The 20,160-nt window shown below is 37.9% G+C and overlaps 1 protein-coding gene across 2 annotated transcripts in view; it reads right to left on the bottom strand.

The window, feature by feature from the left end:
* MARCHF1 (membrane associated ring-CH-type finger 1) overlaps positions 1–20,160 on the bottom strand; it is a 255,753-nt gene that overhangs the window by 19,029 nt on the left and 216,564 nt on the right. For both annotated transcript variants that reach the window (XM_076336580.1, XM_076336581.1), the window contains one exon: positions 9,236–9,416. In XM_076336580.1, coding sequence (XP_076192695.1) covers positions 9,236–9,416 — 181 coding nt within the window. The remainder of the gene's footprint in view (positions 1–9,235; positions 9,417–20,160) is intronic.

The raw sequence follows: 20,160 nt of genomic DNA, 5'->3' as shown, positions 1-20,160 counted from the left end.
TTGCACATCTGAGTGTATTTTGGTTTTAAATAATGTGATGGATGTGGACAGAAGGCTGGGATAGCACGGTTGAAATAGGAAAAGGAGAGAAATTAGAGAGAAAGGTGAGAGAGATATAGCAACATGCTGGAGATCAACATGCCATTACATAGTCTTGTATGCCTCTCTTTAGTCCTGTCCAATTAAAGTGAAATTTCTCTGAGGAACTGTTCCCTTAGGCACCTAAGACATAGTTATAATATACGATCACGTTTTGTTAGAGTCTTTACCTGAATCACCTGCTCTTCAGTATTCACCACATTGCTTAATTTCCTCGAAATCAAATTGTCTAACCTGCTGAGAAGTATCTTGAAGCATGCATTTTGAAATTTGAGCTGATGAAATAAAACTGGTGACACCTGAAAAGCTAAATCAACAAATATACTTTCTGTTTATTTAGCTGTAGTTATAAATGATGTACAGTGTCTTCTCCAGGAGTTACAACAGAATATTAGTTATTCCGTCTTCCAATGGATGGAATGGATGGAATAGAAAATACTTTTCACCTAAGTTTGCCTTCTCTTAGACCAGTGCAAGCGTGAAAATTCTCATTACTGCCTTGTACTAAATGTGCTTGGTCTTTTTTGTTTGCTGATCATGTCCCTGATTCTCCCATTTGATACATTAGTAATTTAAACACTCTTTCCAATATGTAAAATTCCTTAGAGGTCTAATTTGTATCTTACAGAATAAAAACCTAAAGCCATTTACCTGGAGAACTTGCTGTGCAACCTGGCCTACAGAAGTGTGTATTGCATCCCTACAGCCCAAGGCCCTTCAGCATCACGTGTCGTAACAGGAGTGGAAAGAAGTATAGCAGCAAGCGGAGGAAGGAAGAGTACAAAGGTACCTTCGCATGCTAAGGAGTCTTGCGAGAAAAGGAGTACAGTTGACTGGAAATGGAAAGCAGCCATATCTGAAAGTCACTGAATGAAGAGCAGCCATTTGATACTGTTGGATGAACCTCAAGAACATCTTGTGTGTCTTTTTATCCCATTTTCTATCCTTCACTTTTATAGATCAAAGATGCTCTTACCAATTCTTCCCCCCCCATCACCCACTAAATGAATAGTACAAGTGAACCTAAACATTAATTCTTTTTATATGGTTATTATTTTCTTCCTGAAGTTGTAAGAGCAACTGACCTACATTGTATAGAAAATGTAACTCGTCTTCTGAGTTTCCCTTAACCAAATCAGTCTGAATCATTACAGAGATGTGGCTTGGTTTAAATGTCCTTGTATACCAAACCACTGGTATTTTTAAATACATTGTTGTTTAAACATATCTAGACGTATCTTATTTTTGCAACTATATATACAGTATATACGCATATGTCTGAATTGCCACGTAACCAAGATTAAAAAAAGCAGCTGACGTGCTTCATTATCTATAAACATGACTTCAGCAGAAATACTGAATTCCCAATGAATAGCTGCAGTTACATTCTCTGTCTTAAATTTTCCCACAAGAGAAACTCTTGATCCAATTAAATAAAAATGAAATAGAGGAAATTTGTGCTGAGGAAAGACTACAGTAATTAACATAAAACTACAGCCTAGTGCTCTGGCAAAGAGCTGAGGGAAGCTATTCATTCTGAAAGACCTCCAACAAATGCCATACATTCCAATTTTGCCACATACAAATTGGATCAGATGAATAAAGATCCGAGTAATTCCTGGAGGAAAAGTTTATTTTTTTCCAAGTAATTTTAATAAAATGCTACAGGAATAAAATCAAATTAACACTAAAAATTATAAAATATACTGAATAAACTGATAATTATCCCATTTGATCATAATTTAAATCAAGTACCATATTGCTATGTTCAACAGAACATCGCTATGTTCAAGAGAAGCCATTTTTTGCGTGCGTTCTACCAACAAGCGAGCATCAATCTGTGAACTAAAACCCAGTTCAGATCATTCTCACATCAACAGGTCCTAGGCAAAATAAATTTGAGGCAAATAACCACTGTAAAATTGTATGTTTCTTTAGTTGTAAAGCTAGTATCAAGAGATTCTCTTAATTATTTTCAATGCTTCAGCTACCCAGCCCCTCCTCTGTTATAACTATTGATGAGGCCAAGTTGTAAAACGGAACACTGAAAGGGCTGAAACAAAAAACTGAAAAGGAGACCCCAAGTTCTTAAAAAATAAGTGAGAGGCTGATGAACTGCAGGATGGGGTAGGACCCTCTAAGTAAAATGGAAGTGAAACCTTTTGATGCAAGTTGCATCTGTAAAACAGCTTAGACCAAACTGTTTATTTCAGCTTCAGAAAGCACAGAAGGATTTGTACCTCCCAGGGCTCATGTTCATGGTTCTGTGCAATAGTGGATAACACCGCTAATACCCAGTGCTGGACAATCTCCTGAATTCCCTTTGCTTTTGTAAATGCTACCAAGCAGCAGAAGTAGCAAATTGGGTTACTAGCAGCTAATTAGAAGAGGAAACAGTTTTCATTTCATTTTCTGGTATGAGAGTTTTGTTTGCTTCTTAAAAGAATGCAAGTTCAAAGCAATGACAATAAAAACATCTTGTTCCACCTCCAGGAAGGATGCTGCACATGGGGGTGTCCCAGCAAAGTATCATAGTAAGACAGCTTTTTGCAAGCCTAAGGGTATGTTATGATGGTTTCAAGCTGTGAAGCACAAGAGGTCAGAATATCTTGTCAGAATTCCGTGGGAACTGGAACAGCTGTGTGAATAAAAGCTGTGTTGAATGGAAGAGAAAGAAATATGGAGATGGAAAGCTAACCCAAATTCTACCGCTACGAGAAAGCTAAGATCTATTAGTCTTGTTATGGCACAAAATGCAAGACAACATTACTCTGCAAGCTACAACATGCTATCTATACACAGATATATTAGCAGTAATGCTCTATTACTCTCTCTCAAAAATCAGGAATACAACTGTCTGAACAAAGTAGTCCCTTGCATCCTCGAGGCATCACAATAGGATACAAATGCTATAGAATTATTTTTACTTTAAAAGCTTTAATATACACATTCTCCCTTGAGCACAAAGTTATTCTCTATAATGACATGACAGCCAATAAGAAAGTAATAGCTTTGTGCCTTTGTGCATACTGGTGAAGTCTCTGACCCCACATATTACAATAAATTATTTGAGGCTAGAGATGTTTTGAGACAGTTTACGGGAAGAAAGAAAACACTGGAGCAGGTTGCCTTGATGATGCTGTGTAGCTGCACCAGAAATCAAAAGGAAATGTAAGATCTTCTTCTATGTTAAGGACTGCAAAGTATTCACCAAATTGGGTTAAAAGGGAACTAATCCCACAGCAAGTCAATGTTACCTGACCTGTGCAATATTAGCTATCACTTCTTATCATGAGCCTTATTAGAAAACTGATGAAAAAGCCAGATGGTTCATGCTTCACAGCACAGGGCAATAAGAAGTAAACAGCAAGCAATACGGTAATGAGTGCTCAAGTTCCTTCTTTTTCCTGGGAGACTCTGCAGGTCACTTCTGGTTCTGAGAGCCTACTGTGGTGGGAGAAGTGGTTTCTAATGGCGACCACTTTTGATTTCATAGTAGGATTTCACAAAGAGGCTATATCACTTTTGGCAGTGATTGCCATATTCTTAAATAAGGAATGTAAATACGAATTATCCAGCTAGCATTGAACCAAAAATAAATCAACACCCTTAACATATTTTGCTGTCACTGAATTTATCATGCGTGCTACAAGATTTTATCAAAAAAAGATTTATCCACAAAGCATCCAGTTATGAATGAATTCCCCCAGGCAGTCATATTTTTTAAGATTTACTCTTTTTATAGGACTGCGTTGAGCAGAGAGAAGGGAGCTGAATCTGGCGCTCTCACACATTAGCTAAGAGCTCTAACAACTGGATTTAGAGTAGTGCAGGTGATGACTGTTTTGTAAAAAGAGGCACCCTATGCAGTTTTAACTCCGACAGGGGGAGCAGAAGCAGATGTGTCCCTGCTCCAGAGTGAAACATTAAGTCTGGGAGAGAAATGGGACTTAAAGATTCACTTTAGACTTCCCTTTTGTCTATCATGGCTCTCAAAGCAGCATTCTGATTTTCTCCTGTTGCTTCCATAGGTGATTCACTTTTTTTTTTTTTAAAGGAGCCTGTGGAATTGCTGATTTCTCTGCCTTACAGCTGGGCGTTACCCACAAGTTGTCTGTTGGCTCAAACCCTACATCTTAATTGGTTATGCAGCTCCTACTGATCCGATGGTCTTGTTGCAAACAGAGTATCTTTAACCTACTATCGTAAAACTAAATATTTGCTTTTGATCCAATAGTTAAATCAGCATCATACCGAACAGTTGAAATCTTCCCCGAACTGATTTAACCAGTTAATCACTAACCCGACCACAAAGGGGCACTGATATGCTTGAACTGGGTTTTGCTTTGTATGGAAATTTGAGCTAGCCAGTTCCGTAACTTCTCTCCAGGACCTAAATACCCTGCTCTGGGCAGTCATGAACCACGTATCTCCAACTGGGACTTAAACCTTTGAATCCTGTATGGGAGTTAAAGCTGGCATGGACATTTTATCTGGTTATTACATTTATTACAATCTGGTTATTTATAAAATAAATGATACCAAGCGAAGAGACAGCATTCCTTCTTTCTCCTCTAATGACAGCAGCTGGGTACATGAGAAGTTCCACAGAGTTCAAAGGTGTAAAACCCAGACAGATGCACCTCAGATTTAGAAGTGCTATTTATCAATATATAAACAAATACAGGATACAAGAGGAGTAAACGCTTAGAAGATATATGTACACATTCAAAACAAACAAAAAGATCAAGTTCCTTTCATTATCAGTATTTCAAGACTGGCTTTGCTTCTGTTTAATTTAACAGAAACTTATCACTCTGTTCTAAAAGAACACTCCCGATCCTCTATTTTTAAAAGGGAGAAATTCAGATACCCTTTCAATCAGAAAGAAAATCAACCTCAACTGGTACATAATGCTTTCCTAAACAAAAAATCAACTTGGTCTTCCTTAATGACCAAGAGTAACTACATGGTAACAATGTGCAATATTGCTTACGCCTCACATAAATAAGACATTATTTGTAAATCATTTCAAAGATAAAACAAAATCAGGGAGAAAATAGACATATCCGACACCACAGAATAATCTGTTGGGATAATGCATCAAAGTAAAACATCTCCTCAGATACCAGACGTCTGAAATGGACAGCAAAATTTAAACATGAAAAGTATTTTGAAGTATAGCGAGACACTGTGGACAAATTTCCATTTGAAGACATTTCTGCATTTTAAGCGCCTTTTAATTTGACACTTTAATCCATTTCATACTCACAGTATTTTCATTCAGTTCCTGTTTCTACTATGCTTTAAACACCAAATTCAAGAGATATGAAATGCAGGTGCTACTTTACCAGGATTACATCCTTTTTAAAGAAGAAGTGATTTTCTCAGGACGAGCTATTACCTGAGAGAGCTCAACAAGGAAATCACACAAGCTTCTTGCCTCTTTCTAATTCCTTCCATAATAAATAAAGTCACTTTATAAATGAGAAATTCTGCATTATGGATTGCAAATGCTGAAAGGTAAAGCTACAAATGCAACTGTATTATTTATAACCACAGATAGACATAACAGAGACCACGAGAAATAAAAGACACACTAAGCAATGCTTAATATTTAATCTCTAAATTTATATTTAGCCAAGTAATTAGACCTGCTCAAATATATGAAACACTTGCAATGACTGTTGATCAATGCTTAAAAGGATTACTTCAATGCAAAGACTCACAAAAATGATTAAGTTTTATTTGATGTCTGGTGCTTTCAGAGATTCTGTAATTAAATAACTTGCATATTGGCACAAGCCTATTGATTTAATAGAGGTATCCTGATTTATGTTAACTTAGTATGCTGCACATTGTCACTTATGGGTGCTAACAGCTGTATGACATGATATTCAAACACCATTTTGCTATAAAATCCTAGAGTTTGATAAAAAACTGTTAGGAAACATTGAGGGTGCATGAAAGGCTGAGGCATGAATAAAGGTAGTAATTTACCAGGTGAGTCAAATAGTTTGTTTTATATTTAAATTCTGCTTTTGTGATACTGCAAAAACAAAAGTATAGATACCTGTAATTAAATTCTGTGGTCTGTAATTTTTCCCTTCAGGAGACCAGTGGTTGGAATGTTACAAAGGTATTATGATAAAATTCATAATAATGAAGCAATGCATAGTCAAGAACCAAACTATAGAATCTCACATCATGACTAAAGTAGAGATTAAAAATCAAAACTGGTTGAGAGATGTGACCCTTTCACTTGTAGAATGCCACTTCAAATCCAGGTCTAATGGCCATGGAAATGGCATCTTCTGGAGATGGCCAGAAACTTGGAACTTTCCACTTTTGCAAAATACATGGCTTTTGACAAAACAGCACTTTCAGTGATTTTTATACAAGATGTTTTGGGTGAAAAGTTACCAGTCAGCTGTACTTACCCAGCAGGCCTCTTAATGATCACTCTTTCCTCCCTTACCTTGTCTTTGCTACAGCTCTCAAAATGCTTGGCTTACAAAACAACTTCTCCTAAACCGTTTAGTGTTTCATAAATTTGTGAACAATGGCGATGATAGTGCATACACTTAGGCAGGATATATTTAGTTTAATATAACATATGAAGGGTGTCACAGTTGAATGCTATAAATGCAACAAGGATAACTGGTTTTAACTTGAAAACTTTGGAAACTTTGAAAAATGTTTCCAAGTTTGGGTTTCTGAAATGGGTGTAAATTATAAGAAAGGATCTGTAATTAGATGCTGGGTCCATACTATACAGACAAATATTTGTTAGCAATGCATTTGAAGGGGATAACGCTGCCAGCATTTACTGTCAGGCAGATAAATTACATTTGACTATTGCTTTGAGCAGAAACAAAAATATCCTGTCTGAAAGAAGCAGCTCATCTTTGCTATGTCAGAAATCAAAACCTCACCTGAGAACCAATGATAAGATAAATAAGGTGGTAATCATTCAATTAAGAAGTGACAGACCTCCAGGAATTACATTACCACTCTGTCAGTATTCCATTAATTTCTTTAACAAAAAAAGGGGGGCGGGGGGCAGCAATGACAAGTGTCCTGGTTTCAGCTGGGACAGAGTTAATTTCCTTCCTAGTAGCTGGTACAGTGCTGTGTTTTGGATTTAGGATGAGAACAAAGTTGATAACGCACCGATGTTTTAGTTGTTGCTGAGCAGTGCTTACACTAGTCAAGGACTTTTCAGCTTCCCATGCTCTACCGACTGAGAAGGCTGGAGGTGCACAAGAAGTTGGGAGGGGGCAGAGCCAGGACAGCTGACCCAAACTGGCCCAAGGGACATTCCATACCATGTGTCGTCATGCTCAGTACATAAACTGGGGAAAGCTGGCCGGGGGGGCCGCTGCTCGGGGACTGGCTGGGCATCGGTCGGTGGGTGGTGAGCAATTGCATCATGCATAACTTGCTCTGTATATTTATTGTTGTTGTTGTTGTTATTATTATTATTATTATTTTATTTCAATTATTAAACTGTTTTTATCTCAACCCACGAGTTTTTCCTCACTTTTACTCTTCCAATTCTCTCCCGCACCCCGCGGCGGGGTGGGGAGTGAGCGAGCGGCTGTGTGGTGCTCAGTTGCCAGCTGAGGTTAAAACACAACGAGACACACACAGTGTCCTACTTCTGATATCAACAGTTATGCACATTTTTCACTCCTTTTCCCCTTGGATGCTATAAATTTTATTTCCAGTTTTTTAAAGATGCTCTATTATCTAACGCAATCAGGAAGAGGCTTTTGTTAAAAATATGGATATCTGTATATTCTCTTGGAAAAAGTGGCTGTTGTAAGTATATTTGTTAGATGGAAGGTTAAAGCAATTTGTGTTGAAAATAGAAACACATATACAGAAAAAAACCCCAAAAGGTATGCTACAGGCAGAGGATTTTATACAATTATCTCCTTCCTGTCACATTAGCTAAAATTTATCTGCAATTACTAAAACCTAAGTCAATATAATTAAGTTTTTAGCCATCAGTTTTTTATTTACATCTGTTTCAATTTCCAGTCTACCTGGCAAGATCTACCTAGCACTTGAGAACTGTGTCCTTTCCTATCACGAGCTTTGCTTGCGAAATCAATCCTAATCCTCTCTTTAAAAGTGGTTTATCATCAGGCACTTACTAGATAATTTCTCTGGATGGGAAATGAGAAGGAATTTCATTTGCTCCCCTTTCTCTGAACTGCTCCCTGTGCAAAACTGACACAAACAAAATGTCTTTTGCCATCAAAACACTATTACATATGCATACACTAGTTATAAGCTAACAGTTTCTACATGTTTTTCAAGGGCTCTCACATTGAAATTTATTTTAAATCAAAACTGGCCCTGTTCTAGATTGACTCAATCTTGACAGATGCAACAAAACCCAGAAAGGATGAGAGCATTTTTAGAGAAAAATCAGAGGAGAAATGATTCACTCCAAGGAAAACAAAACCCACATATGTTTAACAAACTCTTCACCTTCCCTATACTGACAATCTGTGTACCATTACATTGATTTATCCTGGAAAACAGATGAGCGCAGATAACATACATTTGACTTTCAGGATGCAAGGTCGCCCTGTAGTTTAGATTCCATTAACTAATCTTAATGTGCGAGTGATTAATTTGTCCACAAGTGTAACAGTTAGAACAGATGCAGCTAAATTGATTGAGTGTGTTACTTTGTAATTGCTTTCTCCACATTGGTATAAACATCAGTCTCAACCAGAAGTTATGGGCTCAATGCAAAAATTACTGGGTGAACTGGCCTGTGTTATTCAGGAGCAAAACATGATGAGTAAGGTTTCTTTGTGGCTTAAAAATAAGCAGATCAGCCAATAACAAAAAGCTGAAGATAAAAATTCTAAATACAAAAACCTATTATTTGTGCATTTATATTGCATGTGTGGTGAAAGAGAGTCTTTAGTCAAAATCCTCTGCTGCTGTAAATTAACTAACTTAAATGTAGAAATAAAATCACTGGGACTGATTTAACAACAGCAAATACAAAGCCATTTTGGACAGGCAGATGTTTCTTTAATTGTGCCAGTATTTTGTGCAGCCGTTCTGGCCATTTGACGCTTGAGTGTAATTAAATTCAAAAGCACCATACCTTCCGAAGAGGTTTGAGCTTGGTCTCCATTATAAAGTCGTACTTGCAGAGTTCACAACAGCGCGTGTCTGAGCTCTTAATCCACTGGTGCAGGCAGGCCTGATGAACAAAGCGCAGGGTCCCTGTGCAGCGACATGGTGTGATGAGGGGACTTTCATCATCTCCCTCACAGTGACAGATCCTGACAGGAAGGACAGCAAGAGCTAGTGAGGGAACTTGCCAACCAGCAACGCAAAGGCACTGGTTTATTTACACCGCTTTTTCGTTTTCAGACTTGACATTCATAAGATGCCAAGTATATGACCTTTCGGATTGAGGCCCAGCAACATATTCCTTGTTCCCTTCGTGACTTAGTAATTTCTCTTCACTTAGTTATTTCTCTTTGAATTTGCTACGTGGTCTGAAGGTGAATCAATAGAAAAAACACTTTTTCCCTTTTATGCAGGGCAAACCTTTAAGACAAATACCAGTGCTCTTTCTAAGAGCTGTATAGTTTTTGGTCTGTAAGTAATGCCAATAAAATACTCAAAGTTAGCAGAATCTAACCCCAAGCTGAAAATATCCAGTATGAAAAGTACAAAAAGTTCCTAGGATACCTCTTTGGAGTTACACAGTTAAAAGCACTAGAGAACAGTTTTGAGTACTCTGGAGTAATGCATATGGCGTATACACATGTGCACATACTTTTTAGGAGGCAGGTGTTAAAAAGTCCTGGTCCTTCCTCTTTTTCATTCTTCGCTGTCCCTTTGAAGCAGACAGCTGCGTTATCTGGGAAACCAAAAACTACAGCTGTAAGCAGATCCTAAGGTAGGGGTTGGTCCCAGAGCTGTTGTTACCTTGTAATGGGATACAGAGCTTTTCATGTTGTGGTTTTGCATAAAATGATCAGTGTCCTAACATCACAATCTGATGGTTTTCTTCTGTGACATGTCCAAATGTCTTGGTGATCTTTCCCTCTTCCAGACAGACTCCTGATCATACCAGGAAAACAGTCACTCATCGAAACCAATGACAGCTTTATTGGCAAGCGTCTCTGTGAGGGCAGAGGAAGCTCTACGGTGAGCAGAAGGCTTAACCAAACACCTGAAGTGTAGGAGGTTCACCTCAATGAAGAGTAACTCCCTCCCATCCCCACCCCAGAAAAAAGCACCCAAGCCCTAATGAATGCCCTAAGAGTCAAACTGGCATGTAAAGACAAAAAGAAAAAAAAAAAAAGCTGAAGCCTGAGAAATGTTATTTCAAAATAGAGAAGTAGCAACAACACCACAGATCCTGGTGTTACGCAAACAAAACTTAGAGCTTAGAAACTTAGTACTTAGGAAAGGCACCCTCACATATGTGCGTGCAGAGGATGAGGAATGAACACGTCTGAGGAATAACTCACCCCTCTATGCAGAAAACTCTGGCCACACTGCTCCTGGGGTAGGAAAAAGGCTGGGGAGGGCACTGCGGTGAGGTTGTGCCCTACCAGCCAGGTTAGGGAAGAAGGGCGACCTTCATAGCACAGGAGCGCCTGGCGTACGTCAGGAGGCAGCCTGGCAAAGACACCCTGTGGAAGACTGGCTACAGCAGAGCACTGAGGCTGCCAAGTCTACAAGCAGGAGGAGGAGGAGATTTCAATGTCTAAGCGAAAGATCTATGGATCAAAACCAGCAGCTTCACTATTCTTCCATGGTGTAGCCTAGAGCCATGAGAAAATGAATCTACAACAATGGGAAAGCAGAACAAAGCTGCTTTGCTAGAAATATAGCATGAGACAAAAAAAAAACCCAAACAACCCAGCCAAAAAAATGAGGCTCTGGGAACCTAGTACTCAAAAGCCAGGTTTTCAGTGTCTACAGTGGTGCCCGTACACTAATCAGCATTTTATACCCCATGGGAGTAGAGGGGAAAAGAAAATACCACAACTTCTATCTTGCACACATTCATTTTTTGTGAGACACATTTTACAAGAACTCAATTTACAGTCTTTTCTTTACAAACCCAGCCAAGCTAGGTGCATCAGTGGCTTAGTTCTTACATGGAAATTGTCTGTGTACTGACTTCTTGTTGAGCCTGTAGCTTAAACAGAACTAAATTTTCAAAACACCAAATAGCTATGTTGCTAACAAATGCATTCCCAGCTGAGAGTTACATAAGAAACATCATTCTCTTTTTAAATTAAAGTTATTTCCCAAAGGAAAACTAGTATTCTTTGTTCATTTAAATTCAAGCTATACATAATTTATTTTAGAGGCTTAGCATTTAAACTATTTAGAAATTAGACAACTAAGCTAAGTACCCAAGAGCCTTTTTTCTACTACTGCCAGAATTGTTTAAAATTATTTTAAGAGCTAAAATGCAAGTTTAAAACTCCACTGGGATCTTCAAATAAAGTGACATTGCAAATTTGAAATGAATAGAAGTATTCTTCAGTAGAAATACTTTTACAGAAAAACGCTATATGAATTATACGTTCTATTTGTGCTTTTGTTGTACAGAAGTTACAAGCTAAACATATAAATAACAAGGTGACATTAAGAACCCAGATTATACAGAAGCTCCAAGTAAATAATGGCCTCTTCTAGCTTTCTAACCATGAAATACGTAATGAGAATAAAAACAAACTTCAAATGGAATTAAAGTCCAGAGAAAATAACCAAAGGCATGGTTTTCATTAGCTTGAATGCTCTTTGGTGCAATTTAGCTCTTCATTATTTGTTTAGCCAGAAGAAATTAGCTTAAAAGAAATTTGTGCTACCTAAACGCACAATCACAGTCTTTAAAGATATGTGGGTGCCTGACAGCTATTGAAACAGACTGTTGGCTAACTGCTTAAATATCTTTTAAAGGCTTGGGCCAGATAACTTGTAATATCTTGCTTAGTCATGAGTACCGAATCAGAATTTTGTGCGTCTTTGCCCTTTGCTGTATTTACCTATCATGTACATTATAATTATCACAAATTATAGAAAATAAATTGTAAACAATGTTTTTGAAAAGTATGTTGTGCAAACAGAACTGAGGTAGGGATACAAAGCATAGACTTATCTGAGTAGTATCTAAACCAAGTTGGAGTTAGAGAACTTCCATTCTAGTTTCCTATTTTTACATGACCACAACTGTTCAAAATTTTCACCCATCAGACTGACTCTTTACAGGGCTGACCTTATCCTGAGAGTAAAATTTGCTTACATACTTTAGAAATGAGTTGAATGAAAAAAAACCACTCTCCACTATAAAGCAAAAAAAAAAAAAAAAATTGCTAAATCTATACTGATTTATATACAAATTGTAGTACAGCACTGATCATGGTTAATAGCTGCAGTTTCAGCTGTTCAGACATACCTACAGAATTTACATACTCAGCTTTTCTCAACTTTCTAGTCCTTCAGTAGATAAATGGCCTTCATTATAGAGCAATACTTTTGACTATGTGGAAACGGAGGGGAGGGAAGGAAGTCAGCTATTTGACCAAATCCTTTTAGTTAGAATCCCTTTATAGTCATAAATTGAGCCTGCTTTTTTTTTTTTTTTTTGTAAGTTTGACAGCTTAGTGCTTTAAGATTCCTGCCTATGAACAGGACCTTGCTTGTCTATGGGAAAAGATGAGTACCAGGCTCCAGAGGAGACTTTGCTCTATAAATCTTGTGCACACCAGACAACACAGCATATACGAGCTATTAGATGATCTTCTGATTCAGATATACAAAATTTTCTGTGTGTCTAATATACACCTACAGACATCTCCCTACACATTGAGAGCACAGAATATTTATTTTTCTTTAAAGAAAGCACACTGTGCAGCTTTATGAAATAATACTCTAACAGTGCAGTCATTCTTATGCTTAAGATTTTGCTTTATATACGAGTTTTTTAACTACCCAGCACATATTTCTCTAGCACAGAATTGTTTCTACAACCTTCAGCACACAGAACTAGCAAACAGAGAAATTCATGCCAACACTGTGCATATATCAGATGAAAATCCACAATAATTCTTTAAAGGATGTTCTTAAATAGCAGATTCACTTAGAATGCAATAAATCAGTAAAAAGAAAAAACACTTTTCAGGAAAAAAATAAAAAATGTTAAACTGAAAACAAAATTAGTCTTTTTGAAAGATTTTGCATAATTCATATAAAAACTGTTGCAGATTTCTTGTATGGTCCCTACATAAAACCCAGTTCTCAAACAGAAACAGAATAGTTCAATTTAGAAAATGTTTAGAGAAAGATGAATGTAAAAATGAAAAGTTAAAGAAGTTTACTGTGGACATTTTAGAATTATTTTTCAGTATTTCTTTTTGTTCAAAATATTCATTGCATTCAAGGCACATCCAAATGATGCTGAGAACCTAATAATAATGTAATGCTTCACTGAGAAACTGTATGTGACATACTAAACTTCGTACTTTTGCATAATGACTATGCAAAAGCAGTAAGTAAAGTTGCTAGCAGTTTGAGGTATTCCACGTACTTCACTGAAGGGCATATTGACACTATATATATAAAAATGAGAGAAATTTCTTATTGGATTAAAATCAAGCGATGCTGCTAAACTAAGCACTCAGAAGTGAGGCATCTTCAGAATTTGGTATTGTTGCAGTGTCTTTAATTCCATGACTATGAACTGTTTTCCCTTGTTTCCCCTGGTCCTGTTCACTGCAAAAGTTAGGAGGCAGGAAGGGAAGTATGAAACAAGATGGCTACAGTTTGTAGACATTCATATGGTAATTGGATTTAGGCTGATTTTCAGAAAAACAGCAAGAGCTATCCTGGATGACTGTCCTTCACTTCTCATCAAATTAAGATTTTTTTTTTCCCCATACAAACAAATTTCTTACATAATCTCAGTTTAAAAGGTCAACTAAAATCAGTGTGAAGCAAGGAGTTCACATGGAAAATGTTCAGGTTTTCCCGACAGTGGTTTAGTTTGGCAAAATCACAGCAACCAAAATTACAATCTAGATGGTTAGTCACCATCTGAGCTGCTTATTGCAAGAGATACAGATAGATTCCAACAGGTTTGTAGCTTTTCCATCACATGCAAGGTAACGATTTTACCCTCATTAAAGAGAATAGCTGCTAATCTCAACTCTCATTGGAAAAACAGCAGTTATCCTAACCTGTCTTTCACTAATCCACTTTACCCGTTGGTAATTAAGAAAATAGGCCAATTTCTACGCCACTGCAGTGAAGTATAAAATGCACTTATTCTGCAGGAGTCTTGTGTGCATTGTGAAACTTAGTGCTCTACCCTTACCCAGTTGGCAAGCGCTCCTCTATGACAGTATCTGTACAGCTGATTTCCATAGACGGCTATTGTCAAAGGAAGGTGATTAAGGGTAAGAATGGATTAGCATGTCCCTGCTTGTGCTTCGAGCTACATCAGAGCCTTGTCATTAGGAACAGTACTGGTAGAAAAGAGTTGGTAGTAATTCTGCACCACCAGAACTCTTTCAGTGGATCCCATATTTGGGATTGGCACTGCATCTCAGTACCTAATAAAATTTTCAAGGATTTTTGGCCATTACAGATAGACAAAGCGTTTAGCTACAGTGACGTAGTGCAGATAGCTTTTAGAGAATTCCTTGAAAATATACGAGGTCAAATTTTACCCTCATTAACAAATGTACAACCTAGGGGAATGCCTCTGAGGCTTTCAAAAATGGAAGTGTATATGGGGGCATGGGCATACTGATAATGATGTATGGTAATATTTAAGGGCTATAAATGACATAATTATGTAAAAACTGTATTGTTCTCTAATATTCCTGGGTGCTATACAGCTATGTCTATGTTAACAAGCATTGCAGTGAAAGTGTAGCAAATCTGTTAAAAGAAACCAGCTAGTGCTAAAAACGCGATATCTACACCAGGGACATCTTGGTGGGGGTTGCCTTGATTTGATACTGATTTGAGGTTGGACCAGGAATACGTCTTTCAGTTTACTTTCACTCAAAGAGAATATAGTTGGAGAACTCAGTGTGGTCTAGATCATGGTAAAAGTAAAGGTGATCAGATGTGCTTCAAAAGCAGGCTCCTTATCTGAACTAAAGCACTAATGGAGACCCCTTCACTGACAAAATCAGGAGGAGCTACTGCCTTGTGACTGTGACATGTTTACTGCCCCTGTGATGCAATTGCTATGCACTGTGAACTAGAGCATGATAATAAACTAATGCAGATGCCCAATACCCATACTGTCATTTTCCTGCGGATGGAAGTATACCTGTAGAACAGAAATGCTTTCGAACTTTTAACAAATCTCCCTAATAAAAGGGGCAAATATCTTCTCCATATAAATATGCTCGAGAAAGATAACGCTTATTCCTAAAATACTATTTTTGGTGAGAAATGATTGAAAAGGCAGTTAAAATCTTGACCTTCACTGGAAAGCATCCCTGGACTCATAATGGTTATGCAAAGATAAATTCTTACCCTCTTCAGTGGGTACATCTCATTGCTATACCTCACTATTACTAAAGGGAGCTTAGTCAGGGAGAAGCAGCATAGCTGGAAAATGTTGGACCAGCTGAATCCCTGGCTTTGATTTTTGGCTGTGAGGATTATTAGCTGCCAGCATGAAGTACCACGAGCTCCTAAGTGATCTTCATTGGACCAAAAGGAACCAATTCCACACGTTTGCAAAAGGATACACAAAACTGCTGTCGTTACTGTCTGATAATCTTAAGAAAACTGTTCTGTCCACAAAAAGTCATTTTCTCTTTCTGCCAATTTATAAAGGGCTTACAGTGCTTTTAGGTAGTTAGAACCTAAAATTAAAGCAAACAACTTTATGAACAACTCACAGCAAATAATTCACTCATTCATAAACAGAAACCAAAAAAAATCAAACTCTGCTCCTGCATAATTTATCACTTGGAAAAAAGAAGTTAAATTCACTAAATATGTTCACCCTGTGATAGGTTACAGCATGCCATGTTTCCCTTGTTTTTATTTTGCAGGCTTTTTTTTTTTTTTAATCTCATTTCTATTCTTTCCACTGTTAAATCATAAAGTAATCTAAATGACAAATTGGTCTTCCTCTCCATTTAAACACAGCGTTAATGAAGCACATTAATTCTCCGTACCGAATGTAATCAATTTGTATACCTTTTCCCTGTCGCTCCTGCCCTTCCATTATGCTATACAGTCAGCTGCCTTTATCTGACTAGAGGAAAAAACATTTTCAAAATGTTGCACCACACCAGTGGAATTTCATAATGGTCCAGGTAAAGCTTTCTCTTGATTTCTGCAAACGTGATCAGAATTTGTAAGAGACCCGAAAGCAAACAACATTAGCAAAAGCATACTAAATCTTTCATTTTGTCAGCATTTCTTGTCCTTCTATTAATCTTCCATTATAGGTGATAAATAGGATATCTAACCATCTAAAGAGTTACAAGTAATTCCTGCCTCAGATGCACTGTCAGTGCAACTCAAGATACGTCAGACAAGATTTACTGCATTGAACACAGTTCAAAGAACTAGGGACTGCATCTTAAAAAAGGATTTAGATTTCCTCTCATCCGCCTAGTGAAAGTCAAAGCTTTAAGTAATGAAACTCCCTGCAGAACATATGCAAGCTTTAAGTATTTAATAACGGGACCCTTAAAACCGAGGGTCTCCTCTCACCTGAACTTTCTAGCAGGAAGTGGTACCATTTCACCCATTTGCATTAAAAATAATAATAGGTTTTGAGAGAAAGAAAGAAAAGCAGAAACCAGGACTCAGTTCTCCCCCAGTTAAGTGACCCTAACCACAACAAAGACATGCTTGCCTCGTTTTGGCTCTCCTTGCATCCTTCTGAATCATGGAGAGCTTCCAAAAGGGACTGCCTAACCAGATGGCTAAAGAGGTGACAGATGGGGCTTTGAACCATCAGGCGGACAATAGAATTAACCAGGATTTCATACTGCTTCAAAGACTGATGAACGACTAGACCATCCTACAGAGAAGGAGATTCCTCAGAAAGGAGGAGATTCCTATCAGAAAGTCACCTTGAAAAAGAAGGCTTTGAACAGGAAAGTAAGCAGCGGTCACAGTTCTTTAAAAGGAAGGGGTGAGGAGCCAACATGCAGGACAAGATTCAGAGATTTGGCTCCTAATGAAGGAATGTATCATCCTGAGACCCCAAGGAAGGCACTAACATACCAGGGAGAAACAGGTTAAAAACCCTCTTCAGCCAAACACTACAGTCTGGCAGTCAGCATCCTCCAGTGTTTGGTGATTTTAGAGGGCTCTGGATGGTACTTCAAGTCTACGTATTCTGCACTACAGTTTAAATTATTTACTGGATCCAACTTCATGGCTTCGGTATAAATTTAAAATGAGTGTTAAATGTCAATGGTAGTATTTGAGCCTATATAGCTATCTTCTGTTCACCTTTCTCTTTTTTCCTCAAGTCCATGAGGACCTGTTTCCTCCCCAGAGGCTTTCTGCCTGTTGATTTTGTGAGAACTCCACTATGTGAATATTTCAGGATGTAAGTATTTTCATGCAAGATACTACTTCTGCAGGTCCTGCTAAACAATATTATGAAAAAAATCCTGTTACAACACGATTTCAGAGAGAAACTACATAATCATATTGCCTCTTGTCAAGTGCAATACACACTATTTCTTCCTATCTATGATTGTGTTAACACATAGAAATAACTATATTAGTCTTTTCCTAAGTTTATAATGGCTTTTTAATTAATACATTAGCTTTTTAAAGCTGATTTTAAAATATTATACTTGAAGTAGTGCCCTGGTTTCAGCTGGAATAGAGTTAATTTTCTTCCCAGTAGCTGGTACAGTGCTGTGTTTTGGATTTAGGATGAGAACAAAGTTGATAACACACCGATGTTTTAGTTGTTGCTAAGCAGTGCTTACACTAAGTCAAGGACTTTTCAGCTTCCCATACTCTGCCAGTGAGGAGGTGCACAAGAAGCTGGGAGGGACCATAGCCAGGACAGCTGACCCAAACTGGCCAAAGGACTATTCCATACCATGTGACGTCATGCTCAGTACATAAACTGGGAGGAGTTGGCCGGGGGGGACCGATCGTTGCTCAGGGACTGACTGGGCGTCAGTTGGCGGGCAGTGAGCAGTTGCATCACCTCCTGGGGTTTTTTCTTTCCTGGGCTTTGTTCCTCTCTCTCTCTCTTGTTGTTTTACTTCCTATTACAATTTATTATTGTTGTTGTTGTTGTTATTATTATTTTATTATTTCAAGTCTTAAACCATTCTTATCTCAACCCATGAGTTTTCTTACTTTTGCTCTTCTGATTCTCTCCTCCCATCCCACTGGCCGGGGGGGAGGGTGAGAGAGCAGCTGTGTGGTGCTTAGTTGCCAACTGGGGTTAAACCATGGCAAGTAGATTCTGCAGATCTCATGAATCAACTTCATCATTTCCCTTACTGCTTCCCCCCATTCCTACCAGTCTTCTGGCATGCCCTACTCTTCTATTTACTCCTCAAATGAGGGTCTGCCATTACCTGACTGCATACAGAGTCATTCATGGAGTTGAACAAAATCAAAATTCTACTTCCAATATGCATTTTTTTCATAGTGAGAAACTCCACCTTATTTAAGTGTGTGTGGTTTCTTTCAGCTAATTATAGTTCAGTGTTATTGCTGAAATGACTGCATCAGTACTACAAGAAGATTTTACACCAAAAGCATAACTAGTCAAACAGATCATATCTTTCAATTCTCCCATCATAAATAATAAAAATACCACAACATTAATTCAGAGTCAATACAAAAAGCACTTATGATACACTAGTGGTAAAATCAACTAACCAATTTTCTTTCCTTAGTAATTCCCACATGGAAATCCATGGGACTAAATCCTCACAATCCACTCACTTTACCATGTCCCACACCAAGCTTTTCCCTTGAGGGAAATTACCCTCATGCAGACCAAAGAAGGTTATTTCTGAGGTTGTGCCTCAAGCCACATGGCAAATTCCAGAATAAAGTACATACAAAGAAAATCTCAGATACAGGGCAACTTAGGAAAAGGGGGATCCAACTGTATGGTTTAGAAAGCCTATCCTGAGAATCTCAAAAAAAAAAATTAGGTGCCAGAAGAACTCAGCATGGTCAGAACTTATGTAGTTGTCCCTAATCCCAGAAGCAGAAACCTTGCCTTCTTAATGGACTCCAGAAGAAAGGAGTATGTTCAGGGAAGAGATTGTAAAGATTGTCATTGGTGTCGTGTCATTGTTTCATCATTTTGGAAATAGAGAAACAGTAACACTAGAAGGGGAAATGTCTCACTTGAAGTGACCAAGAGGCCTACATTAGACTACCTGAAGTATATATTGCACGATGGTAGTATACTTTATCTGACTAATGTGCTTATGCTAGAATTGGGTGTGTCCTGTCACATTCCTGCTCATGCAGCTAAATGCACATTGAGAAAACTGCTTATAGCCTTATTTGCATATATAAATGCGTTCCACTGCCAGTAATTTATGAGGAAGTAAAGGAAAAAAATTGCCTACCCAAACACTTAAAGAGAAAATAAATGGCACCAGGACGTGTTTAAGATCCCTGTTCCTCTGCTATTTCCACACAATCCCATCTAGGTGAGAGCCATTCCTCTCAGCTAGTTTTGTCATATCAACTAGAAGACATGAATACCTAGGATGAAAAGCTTGAAGAAACACCTCAAGAAAACAAATTTTCCACATCGCAACCAGCTATGTTAATTCCAGTCTTAGAATAAACATCACAAAACCCTCCTTTTTCTATTTCTCATGCAGAAAAATGGTTACTGTATATGTGCATATCTACGTTGAAATGTAATTCTTTTTTTTATTCCAGATGCAAGATTGTGAATCTGAAGAAAAACATACCACAGATCATGAGTCAATTAAGTGCATGGACCTGTCCTGAAAAACAGAAACTACAGTCTACACTGAATTGGTGGTAAAAGCATGTCTTCCT

This window comes from Aptenodytes patagonicus, chromosome 4 (assembly GCF_965638725.1).
Source record: "Aptenodytes patagonicus chromosome 4, bAptPat1.pri.cur, whole genome shotgun sequence".
NCBI lineage: Eukaryota > Metazoa > Chordata > Aves > Sphenisciformes > Spheniscidae > Aptenodytes > Aptenodytes patagonicus.
Note: the sequence above shows the minus strand (reverse complement) of the source record. Positions and strands in the feature narration are given on the sequence as shown.